At 36.3% G+C, this 13,370-nt stretch overlaps 1 protein-coding gene across 2 annotated transcripts in view; it reads left to right on the forward strand.

The window, feature by feature from the left end:
- LOC126974716 (scavenger receptor class B member 1-like) overlaps nucleotides 1–13,370 on the forward strand; it is a 56,431-nt gene that overhangs the window by 24,575 nt on the left and 18,486 nt on the right. For both annotated transcript variants that reach the window (XM_050822307.1, XM_050822308.1), the window contains exons 4-6: nucleotides 7,169–7,307; nucleotides 10,081–10,193; nucleotides 11,151–11,250. In XM_050822307.1, the coding sequence (XP_050678264.1) occupies nucleotides 7,169–7,307; nucleotides 10,081–10,193; nucleotides 11,151–11,250 (352 nt within the window). The remainder of the gene's footprint in view (nucleotides 1–7,168; nucleotides 7,308–10,080; nucleotides 10,194–11,150; nucleotides 11,251–13,370) is intronic.

Below are 13,370 nucleotides of genomic sequence, written 5' to 3' on the forward strand. Positions count from 1 at the left end.
CAGGGTTACTTGCAAACCCAGGTAACTCTTCCATTACATACGATTGTTGACGTTCCTTGATGGTTGAAGAACGAAACTAATTCAAATAACTTGAAAAAATAAAAAGAAAACAGAGACAGACACAGAAGGAGAGAAATTTCATGGCGAAATATCTTAGAAATAAAAACTGACAGATTTGATAATTTCTGCAGTTTTTCTTAAGTCTGATTGAATTGCTGCATTCAGTTTATTTTTTATTTATAATATTTTGCGCACACGCCCAGATTGCAGAGCTTACTAAAGTGTCATTGTTGGGGCTGTAATCCAACAGTATGCCACAGACCGCTCTTTCAGTGACGTCACAGTGTCGTCAGACATCCAGATACTAAAAATAATCACCAATAATTAGAAATACCGTTTGCAATTAGTCGTCCATAACTGTTAAAAGGCATAAAAGGCATTTATTTTCTCAAAATTGATTCCTTTAGAATTCTTTTTGATGTCATTTGTTATACTACTAGATACTACTACCGCTTCGGAAACAAATGGCGCTCTGAGAGAGAAGAAGCGGCGCAAGAAACTCTCCCAGCATTTTTTTTTGCGCTCTTTTCAATAAAAATATACAATATTGTACAGTCATTTCTATCGCTATAAAATAATCACAATCTAGTCCCAGGCTGTCCGGTCATTTAGATAGTCAGCAGTGGAGTAATAGGATTTACGACAGAGCCATTTTTTTATAAAAGATTTAAATTTATTTATAGATAATGCCTGAACAGTGGCTGGGACTTAATTGTAGAAGTGTATACATTTACCCTCAAAGCTATTATGTATCTTATGAAGCCTACTAGAATTAGTTACAAGCAATCCCTTATTTCTAGTGTTATAATAATGAAAATCACTATTAAGAGCAAAAAGGTGACGATTTTTGTGAACATATATTAAATTTTCATAAATGTACTGACAATGAACAGTCATAATATTTATTTCTTTAAATTTTTCTTTGAGAGACTGTCTATAACCAAGCTGATATATAGCACGAACAGCTCTCTTTTGCAGTGCAAACACTATATCAATGTCAGCAGCATGACCCCACAGTAATATACCGTACGTCATGATGCTGTGAAAATAACTAAAGTACACTAATCTAGCGGTCGCAACATTCGTGTACTCTCTAATCTTTCTAACTGCATATGCTGCAGAGCTGAGTCTATCTGCTAGATGGGTAATATGTGGACCCCACTGAAGCTTTTTATCTAACGTGATACCCAAGAAGACCGTAGTGTCCACAAGTTCCAATCTCTGGTCATTTATAAGTACGTTGGTTTGTACCTCCGCTGTGTTTGGTGTAATGAACCGTAAACACTTTGTTTTTTTACTGTTTAAGTGCAGATTATTCGTCTCAATCCAAAGCATTACCTTTGAGAGTGCATTGCTTACCTCGTCATCAATATCCGCACGTCACTTCACGTTACGTTGTTGACGTTGATTTAAACTGTTTACTTCACAAACCACCTCAGTGCTAAAACTAAATTTCAAACACTAACATAAGTTAAAATTACGTTTATCTTGTTTAAGTAAATACCTAGAAATACATTAAAGTATTCAATTAGTTTTTGTTTTTAAAGATTATAATTTTAACCAACTTCCAAAAAATTTCTCAATTTGTCGGTATGTTTTTTTTTATGTTTGTTACTTCAAAACTTTGGACTGGGTGAACCGATTTTGATAATTGTTTTTTTATTTGAAAGCTAGTGCTTCCCTGCTAGTAGTAATTTGGTCCAGATCTGACAATGGCAACCATTAGAAAACAAGAAAAACGTCTTTAATTTGCTATAAGTATGCGTGCGACAAATTTAAGAATATCTCAATATGATGATTAATGGAACTTCTTAACGACTTACAGTAAAGGTGCGATCTGTAGCAGAATTTCTGTCTGTAATAAAATTGCAATGCGCTTACGTTCATTGCTGCATTGCAAAATTTAGTAAATCTACACATATTTAGACATATTATTAGTTAGTGTAGTTCAGATTCACTAAAAATCTAAAAATAAATAAAATAACCAAACAACATTAATCAGTACGGGTTTCAAAGACAAAAATCAACGCTACACGCTTGTTTTGATTTAGTAAAAAATATTATGCTTGGTCGTAATGAAAATAAATATACTTCAGCTTTATTTTTTGAAATGTCAAAAGCCTTTGACTTCGTTTCTCATGAACAATCGTTGTCTAAGCTAGAATATAATGGAATCAGAGGTTCGGCACAGAGTTGGATAAGATCCTACTTATCTAACAGAGCTCAATGTGTTGAGGTAACTAAAGTTAATGAGAATCAAGCACCGGAAACAGAATCTAAATTTAATAAATTTGAAGTACCACAGGGCAGTGTGCTTGGCCCTCTTCTTTTTTTAATTTACATTAATGACTTACCAGAAGTAACATCCCACGAAGCGGTCCTATTTGCGGATGATATACCTGTTATTGTTACCACGGATAAACGAGATGGAATAAGTTTCCACGAACCAGAACTTAAAAACGCAATATTAAAAATAATATTATGGCTTAATCAAAATAATCTACAGATAAATTTTAATAAGACGACATATATACATTTCAATAAAAGAAATAATGTTATTGACAATTCCGATTGGATGAATATACATTTTGACCAAAATATGATAACGCATGTAGAAAGTACAAATTTTCTTGGTGTGACTATCGAAAGAGATCTAAGTTGGAAACATCAAGTAAGCAAAGTTTGTTGCAAAATAAACAGTTTCTCCTTTGCACTTTATAAGTTGACGAAAGTTAGTTCGAGACAAACGGCCTTAATTACTTACCATGCGTACGTTGAGTCCATACTTAGATATGGTCTCATACTGTGGGGCAACTCTTCAATAATAAACAAATCATTTATTGCACAGAAAAAGTGTGATCAGATCAATGTGGTATTAAGCCTGACGTTTCATGCAAGCCCTTTTTCAAGTCACTGAAATTATTGACACTGCCTGATCTATACATTTACGAGATGGCAAAATTTGTAAAGGAAAATCACAGTGTGCTATACTTACAGCAAATGCATATGACCCACAGTACTAGAATACTTAGGAAAGCTGATAGGTTAGTGACTAGAGTCGTTCCGCATAGCACTTTATTTCAGAAAAATTGCTTCTGGATGGGCATGAAAATTTTCAATAAGATCCCTGATTCATTTAAGTTGTTACCTTTTTCAAGATTTAAAGTATCCTTACACAGTTGGCTTCTTCAAAACACATTTTATTCCATGGAAGAGTTTTTTGACCACAAAGAGTAAAGGATTTTGACATTGCATTGTAAGTGGATTATTCTTATATTGACTTCAATATTGTTTTTGTATTGTGTAAAATTATAATTTTGTGTTATATAAAATAAATTAATTTATATTATAATAAAATTTTTGCCCAAGACCAAGTTTGCATGCTATTGGTAATGGCTAAATAGGAGATACTTTAAGCTATTGTAAGACCAAATTTGTACCACCCTATTTAATAGCAAATATATGAATATGAAAATGAACAAACGACTTCAAAACAATAGACATAATATGCACTAAAATGTATGAAAATAATTACGTATTTTTATATAATCTAATTAATGAATCTAATCCTAGTAACGATTATTGCTATTTTTGGAATCGGTGTCAGCAAGGTAGGTAGGTATTTGTAACTACATACATAGTTAGAGGTGAGATGTGCTTGAGTCGCACGCGCTACGCAAGGCGAGAGGCGAGATCGGAGGCCGCGGCGTACAATAATCGTTACTAGAATTAGATTGTATAAAAATACGCAATTATTTTCTTACTTTTTAGTTTTTAAGGAATTATTATTTTTCTATTTTAAATGTAGATAATATTAACATAGTAATTAATATTAATAATAAATAATAATTCTTGTAAATAGAAGAATATTCTATGAATGAGTTATCGATGTTACATTAACCCAAGACCTATGCTTATCTCCATTTATCATGCAATGGTCATTAAGGAAAATTGAGTTTAATGAAATGAAAACTACATAGGCGCACTCAGCATTTTCTTATTTGGATGTTCAAAGAAACTGAGTAGTTACGCTCGGCTAACACTAGTCAGTCAGATCCATCATCTAAACAATCAAATACCACCTAATGTAATGCAATGTTACGACCTATATAGCCCAGTCGTTAGTCACCTGCCTAGAGGTCCCGGGTTCGAATTCCGGTATGTACAAACATGTATGTGATGAATATAGATGTTTGTTTCCGAGTTAGAAAAATTTGTGTCAAAGTGTGTCAATATTATATTATTAATAGAAATCACCCCCCCCCCTTTTCTCCAAAGCTATGAAGTCGATCAGTTACTGCCAATTCTTGGGATCCCTGGAAAAGCACCAGCTGTTTAGCAATTGCTAGTACAGTTTCCGTCAGGGTTGCGGAGCTCAGTTGTTGATCTTTTTGTATATTTAACTCATAGAAGGACAGAAACACAGGAGTTGAGCAAGGAGGCGTTAGTAGTTACTTCAGACAAGCTTTACCAGTGGGAGGCTCCTTTGCACAGGATGCCGGCTAGATTATGGGTACCACAACTGCGCCTTTTTCTGTCGTGAAGCAGTAATGTGTAAACATTACTGTGTCTCGGTCTGAAGGACGCCGTAGCTAGTAAAATTACTAGGCAAATGAGACTTAACATCTTATGTCTCAAGGTGACGAGCGTAATTGTAGTGCCACTCAGAATTTTTTATATTACAAATACCGATTCTTCAGGAAATCTTTGCATCAAAGAGACGAATACAGAATTGGTAGTTATTTTGCCAAGTCCATTGCTATTAAAAATGTTACTTAAGAAATTACGATAAGTAATTAATTCCAGTAAATTTCACAAAATTACTTCGACACGACGTGTTTCGCCATTTGTTTCCGAAACGGTAGTAGTATCTAGTATATATTACAAATGATATCAGAAAGAATTCTAAAGGAAACATTTTTGACAAAATAAATCCTTTTTTTTTACGCCTCTACAAGAGGCTTCGATTGACTCTTCAAACGCTGGAACACGAGTTTTCGTTTTGAAGATTTCGAATTAACACTAGGAATAATTTTAAATAACAACAATAGACTCGATTGTGGAATACATAGGTACACCTTATTTAATTTAGAACCCTAAAATGAGCATTGAGTGCTTTTCTTATGGACTTCCTTACTTCCAAACATATTGTGTGACGCAAAGTTAGGCGAAGAGTAAGCAGAACACACGCAAACATGATGCTTTAAGACAAGTTTGTGGTGAAAGTATAGCATATCGAGCTATGAACACTATTTAATCCTGTTACACATATCCTTAAGTCTTATTTATAGGTTGCTAATGTTTGCTGTTGGTTATAGCTAACACTGCCGAGCCTTTTTGAACTACCACTTTTCTTTGAAGTTAAACAAGTTTTTTGGCATGGCGTGACGCATTTTCTTTCAAAAAAGTTATTCTTACAGCTTGTACTTTTTTGTGTAGGTTCAGATTAGTAGTGAATAACGAGGATTGTAAGCATTTAAACTGTTTTCCACGCAAGATTTTTGAAAATATTGGCTTTGTTACATAGATGTCGGGCCGGCAGCCGTGAACTCATATCGCTCAAGGTCGCTGGCATTTACTGTCGCCTTAACATGCAAACATTAAAGAAGCGTAAAATTTTTCACCTCTCTCTCTCGCCATTTGATTGGTAAAACAATGGTGCAGACATCACGGCTATTGTTGGTACCGACAGTGCTTAGGTTTCTAAAAGGTTGCTACAAGTCTCCTGACAGTTTTCCACATTAAAGCTGAACTATTCCGAAGCGGTGGCAAATGTTTAGATAAGTACCTATATAATTGTCATTCATAAGTGTCACAGAATTAAGTTGTATGAAATTAAGTATGAGTTTTCGTTCATAATTCTTAAATACATAAAACGCAATAGTGAACAGAATCATTTATACAATAACAAACTTGTAGGCACGGTTAAGATATGAATATATTATTATTAAAATTGTGAAATCAGTTATGGCTAAATTATATGCCGACATACCTGAGATTCCTGGACGCAATGGTCTGCCGCTGGGGGCCCCCGCTAGTCCTCTAGGAACTCCTGGTGCTAAAGTGCGTGCTACTACCTCTCGGCGTGTGTAGAAAAAAAGGGTTTTGCGTTGCGTTACACCGACAACTTCTTGCAATTTGATCGTTTATCTACACCCATGCTTTAAATCCTCTATTAAAGATTCTGAAACAGTTAGCTAATTGCCAACATTAAAACACCCAATGTTCTAATAACCATTACATCATCCAATCGAGTGTTTTAATGTTGTACTGAATTTCATAACAACACTCATATGTTTTTTTTTTCGATCCCTTCTTGCGCAAAGAGTTTCAACAGACAGCCAAATTCTTATTGCTCGATGCGTGGTATCTGTATGAATTTCAAAAAAAGAACATTTTCGTTTACGCGCGTTCCACACTACCAGAACGTCGCGCACCGTATAAAAAAGTAGGTTATTCGAATCCCCGCCATTTTTCTTCAATATTTTTATTGTTTTGTTTACAAAAATGAGCGATTCATTTTAAACGCTGAATATTCGAGTGAATATTAATTGCATGCACAATACAAAATATAAATTACAACTAAAATCAATAATTGTTTAATTAATACTTAGTTTATTTGTTATATACAAATCAGTAATGAATGATATTAGGTTACTACTAGGACCGGTGTTTTAATGTTAGCAGTAAGCTTACTGTTCCAGAATCTTTTTGAGGATTCATATTCTGGGTGTAGATAAAGTCTTGTATGTGTGTTAATAGTATCACATGAGTGTTTTAATACCCCTTATTACACAACAGTTGCATAAATAACTATTACCACTGATTTTTAGTAACAATTTACTATTATATAAAAATATGCGTAGTGGGTTTTTTTTTTTTTTTTATTGGCGTGAGATGTATATTGGTGACAATTTGGTTATATTATTATGCGGCGCAATAGACAACTGTCATTATGTTAACTTCACAAATGAAAATGCGTCTGTTGTCTATGGTATTTCTCTGTCTACAGGAAATAGTCGTCTATAAATTGGCCTCAACCAAACAACAATAAAAATAATAATAGCGGCGCGTCCAAAACTGTTAATAATTATGATGTGATCTCCAGGCAGCAGCTCGAACGAGTGAATATAAAGTTTGAGGAAGACCGACTGACTTATCAAGAGAGGAACCACTTCCGCTTCCTGCCCGAACAGAGCTCTGGAGCACACTTCGACCAAGTCTTCGTTCCCAACCTGCCATTATTGGTAAGTGACTGGATTATTACTTAATAGATACGTGACTGGATTTCGAAAGAAGGGGGAAATGGATGATATATTTGAGCAAATAATGGCGACCGAAGATCAAATTTTTTTTGTGACAATAAAAGACGAGACGAGCAGGACGTTCAGCTGATGGTAATTGATACTCCCTGCCCATCACAATGCAGTGCCGCTCAGGATTCTTGAAAAACCCCAAAAATTCTGAGCGGCACTACAATTGCGCTCGTCACCTTGAGACATATAATATGTTAAGTCTCATTTGTCCAATTTCACTAGCTACGGCGCCCTTCAGACCGCAACACAATAATGCTAACACATTAGTGCTTCACGGCAGAAAAGGGAGCCGTTGTGGTACTTATAATCTAGCCGGCATCATGTGCAAAGGAGCCTCCCACTATTATATACATTATGATCAATTTAAAATACTTACTACCTACACTTAAATTACTTTCGAGACGTCTTTGCATTTGTAGGTATTTACAGGATTCTAAGCTTGTTTTTTTATAAAAAGAGTTTCGTTACTGAACAAGAAAACAGATTGACAATCAAAAGTTAATGGTGAATGCAAAAATTTTTTATTTATATAAAACAAGTACAATAAATGATAAATTGTAAGTGTTGGCATAATTAAAGGTTAAACACATTTCAAAAACATTGGCGTTCTTCTACAGTGCGGTTTTCAACGAGCTTTCCTTTCGTTTACAACCATGCTGTGGAATGATACGACATGGGTAACTTCAAAAAAGCGCCTATACCTTTCTAAAACGTCGGCGAAGCTCTTGTAATTCATGTTGTGTAACAAGAGAACATGGGCGGTGGTGATCATTTAACACCAGGCGATCTCGTTTGTCCCCTCTTGCATAAAACAAAACAAAAAATTAACCACAATTTGAGTAGTTTTTGTTTGGATCAATAGCTTTCTGAGCATAATATCATACCACCACATACAGTAATAGATAATTATTAACATGCATAGAGTTATCTAATGTTTGCGAAATGATAAAAGTGTAATTATTATCGTCAATTTCGACCCCATTTTCATTGAAAGATAACTGGAATATACATCGTTACAATATATTTTGTCAGAGTAAGGTACCCATACTTATTGCTTAATCGTTCCTTTATTAGCTTAAGTAAAGAGAACTCTGGAACCGATACGACTTAGCGTCAGCGCAGACCGAACTGCAAAATGCTCGCGCATGGTCGACCAAAATTTTTACTGCTCGACCATGCAGGCGTTATGCTCGACAATGCGCGAGCCATCTCTGTTAAATATGGTCTGGGTTGCCCGGCGGCGGGTGTGCTTGATCAGTTTGATGCCAAACGTTGATGAAGGCAGACGTATTCAATATGGTTGAGTGGGACTTAGTAATCATCGCCCTTAACAACACTGACTGACTGACGCTCGTGCTCGCGCATGTAGAATGCATACTCGAACACGCAGTCAGCTTCCTTGAGTATGGTCGAGCATCAAATTTGGGCGTGTATTCAATTTTGCGAAGTATGATAATAATCATAAGATATTTTTTTCAATAATCTCAGTAAATGCTCTGCTCTGCTCTGCTCTTGGTGTGCGCTGACCCTTAGGGACTTTGGAGCATTCTCCTAACCTAAAGGCAGGCAACCCACCTCTTAGCCCATGGTGTAAAGTTACTTATTTAAGTTTATATAGGATACTTTATAAGATGAATGGCAAAGTATACTGGCTACCCGTAGAATCGAGCAGTTCTATTATATATTATTTGCATTCAGTATTTTTGATGACAATAAGGGACGAGACGAGCAGGACGCTGAGGTGATGGTCATACGCCCTACCTATTTAAATGCAGTGCCGCTCAGGGTTTCTGAAAAACCAAAAATTCTGAGTGATACTACAATTGCGCTCGTCACCATGAGATATAAGATGTTAAGTTTCATTTTCCCAGTAATTTTGCTAGCTAAGACGTCCTTCTGACCGAAACACAATAATGCTTACACATTACTGCTTACCCATAATCTACCCGGCATCCTGTGCAACCTGAGTCTCCCACTGGTGCCCTAAGTCGCCTCTTACGACACCATGGGTCATGGGATTTCACTATTCTTGGTGGATTGGACGTGGGAAGCACAGGGCAGATTGCAGGGCAATACTATCAAAATAAGATAATAATCAAAAGTTGAAGATCCCCTTAAAATCAAGCAGATTTACTTAGCATTCATGTGCATACATTCAGTATAGTGTATAATACAGGCCACCGCCAATTAAGTATTTTAAATATTAATGATCCTTTTTTATGTAGAAGGGTAGGACATCCAACGTAAGGATCACCTGGTGTTAAGTGATCAACGCCACATTTCCTTGCATCACTAGAGGAATTACAGTCCACATCGTCATCACCAGAGTCCCAGAAACACCGCAGAAGGGAGCTCATGCGACAGGTTTGGTGTATGTGAGAGTACCTTGAAAACCGCACTGTGGAGGATGCCGCACGCCACAGATCCAGATAGTGGGGATGATATCCAAATTTGTGGAGTGTCGTGCGAAGATGGAATTCGATAGCAGAAAGCAGGTGAAACAGCTCTTCGGAACTCTCCCCGTGATAAATGCCATAGAAGACACAATGAAGCAACGCGGACGTCTCTACGCAACGCCAGGTGTTCGAGCCTTTTCAATTCCAGCAGCTCTGCGTTGCACGCGGTCAAATGGTTCAAGCTGATACTTTAAAGAGCTCTAATTATAACATGAGTAACAATAGTATTAATGGTGGGTATTTTGCAGGGTGTGGTCTCAAAGGCAATCAATATGCCTTACTTCGCGCAAGTGACCTTGATAACAACGCTGAACTCGTGGGCGAACCATCACGAAGCCTTTCTGAAGCTGCCAGTTCAAAGGTACCTACATCTACACATTACATCAAATGAAAACTACAAAAGCTAGTGAACGTAACTACAAATACATAACATTATCAAGTATATATTGAGAAGTAACAGTTAATATGTTTATTTTTTAAGTTTGCTCTCAATTATTATTTAGGAACTAGGTTATAAATAGCGCGATAGGCCCTCTTCTGCAGCTCAAAGATGGGATTAACATCGGCAGCACTGCCCCATAGCAATATACAATAGGACATAATACTATGAAAATAACTAAAGTAGATTAGTCGCGCCGAAATTTGTCTAATCTTTTTAACTGCTTACTTCACTGACCTCTACTATATACCACTGGACTGGCGGCTGTTAAAGTGCTTTTGTGCCTGTTTGATATTCGCCATTTTGGCGCTGTTGGTAATGTAGCGAGAGTCTGCGGTACTAAAACTAGTGATGACAACCTTAACAATCATCGATAGATGGTGGGAAACTATTTACAACAAAAAATTGTGTACTTTATTACGTGGATTTGAAGTACCTATAAATAACACGGAAAACAAACGAAATTTATTCAAAATGCAAAAATACTTCAGAGTATTGTACGTTCTTTTGCAGCCATTTGTTTTATACGTCAAAATTAGTTCTATAGCTGCTCGCGGCTGGCGCTCCAAATAGGCACAAAAAATTTGCTGTCAAACATATGGAACAGCCTGTCCAGTGGTAATTATAGAGGTCAGTGGCTTACTTGCATTATGTACATAATATAAGAATTTGTAAAGTGTCAGAATTTGTAATTTGTTGGTTTATTTCGTGCCAATAAAGAAACGATTCTAAAATGGGGGCGAAACAGGTGTGACTGACAGCAAAACAAGGATGGTAGATAGATGGTATCACATGTGCGAGTGAGAGCGAATCATTTGTGGTCGCCATTTTGGAATCGTTTATTTATGAGCACGATTTATATTTGTTTGTATTAAATAGATTCCTATGGGGCTATGACGACGGAATCATCGACCTAGCAAAGCCAATACTAAGTTTGAAAGGACAATTAAACTTTGATAAGTTTGGGTTGCTTGTTACTGTAAGTATTCTATTTACCTTTTTACTATATAACCAACAATACTTGTTTATTTATATATTAATTTAATTAAGGTACAAAAACGATTACAAAGTAAACATATGAAATATATAATTTATAAATAAAGATCTTATCACTGTAAAATTGTAAATCTGACTATTCACATTCACATTGAAAATATGTAAGTACAACTAATATTTAAATTCTATGTTACAGTACTTCTTAATTGTTATTTTAAAATTCTACAAACTTTGACTAAATATGTCGATTTAACAATTTTTATTACTACTTAACTCGTTATATAATTGGCACATAAGATGAAGTTGATTATTACATGCAACATTGTTGTAACAGTGCGGTATTGCAAAAATTGTAGGCATGCGAGTGGCTAGCTTGCGAGTTATAAAGTGAACATCTGTTAATAAATCATTTCTGAAAGTCCCATGCACAATCCTGTGTAGGATAGCCGTGTCAGCAATTTCTCGCCTGCATTGACGCCACGGTTGTAAATATACAGGATGTAACATTGTCTTCCGAATACGTAAGGGTTCCATAGAGCTATAGCCCAATCATAGCTATTGGCATTATACCGAGATTGATATTCTGTAGTTGCCGAAAAATTATAAATATTTCATAAGTAACCATCTTATTAAACACTCACACTGCACTTATTGCTATACAATTTTTTTTTTCGTGCAAATATAAACCTAACTGTTTTTATGATTTTATATGTATTTAGATAATTAATACGTGTAGATAGATTCTCTTGCTGTTAGACAACCGATAAAAACAGGCCAGGAATATTAGTTTGGTGTGCGTGTCAAGCTACGTCTTACACTCGCGATTTGTATGAGACTGTGTTAGTGTGAGTGAATTGCTCAAATTGAGGTTAGTTCTTAAGTCTATTTTTTTCGATGTTTTCACAGCTGTCTATCTAGACGTATAAATGATCTAATTTTTTATAAGTATTATCAGCAAAGTGGGTCTTGAATCAATTTTGTCGATGGTACATAACTAGGTAACACTGAAAATGTTCAGAAAATGAAAAACGGCTTAATGTAGAAAGTTGCCAATACATTTGTTTTTCGAAGTAGTCTCTGTTCTTCTCTATACATCGTCGCATTCGATGGAACCACTGAGAAAAGCAGTGGGCCCTTTCTTCCTTAGGGGTCTCTTCTATGGCATTTTCGTACGCTTTCACGGCATCTTCAGGGCTCGTAAAGCATATAGCCTCGAATTGTATCATTAGTTCATGGGAATAAATAAAAGTCGCAGGGTACCAGGTCTGTATGGCGGATAACTCATTATCTCGACACCTGCCATAGTCAAATGTTTAACAGTCCGTTTTGCGGAGTGCGCTAAAGCATTGTCGTAGTGAAGGAGGATCTTGCTTCAAGGGCGCTGCTGTCGAATTTTTTCCAAGACAACAGGCAATCAGCGATTGACATACCAGTCTGCAGAAACTGTCCTTCCATCTTCTAGCATAAATGTCGTGAAATGACCTTTCCGACCAAAGTATGAGGCAATCATCTTTTTTCCTTGACTTCTTCCTTTCTTTACCTTAATTGGCCGATCCTCGAAAGGAAACACCCACTGAGCTGATTTCTTTTGGTTTAGGGTTCGTAGCAATATATCCAGCTTTCATCACCTGTTACGATGTCAAATACAGCATTTGAGTCACCGCCGTTGTACTTACCTAACATTTGGCGACACCAGTCCATCCGAAGGTGTTTCTGGTCATCGGTTAAAGTATGGGGAATCCATCTGGTACAAAGCTTCCTGACGCCTAAATGTTCGTGTAATATTTTTTGAACTTGACTCATACCAATGCCTAGGCTTGCCCGTATCTGCTGATAGGTCACTCTCTTATCTACCTCTATCATGCGTCGCACAGCACTGATGTTATCTTCAGTAGTCGCTGTTAAAGGACGTGCCTCACGCGGATCATCATTGAGATTGCTACGTCCACGCTTAAACTCGTTAAATCAATTGTAAATAGTGGCACGAGATGGGGCTTCATTAAGAAATGTTCATCGCAGCCTATAATAACTTAAGCCCACATCGAAAGTCAATGCTTCTCAATTTGCTTCGAAATATGCTGTATATGATCTTCGGATATTACC

This window comes from Leptidea sinapis, chromosome 33, assembly GCF_905404315.1.
Source record: "Leptidea sinapis chromosome 33, ilLepSina1.1, whole genome shotgun sequence".
Taxonomy (NCBI): domain Eukaryota; kingdom Metazoa; phylum Arthropoda; class Insecta; order Lepidoptera; family Pieridae; genus Leptidea; species Leptidea sinapis.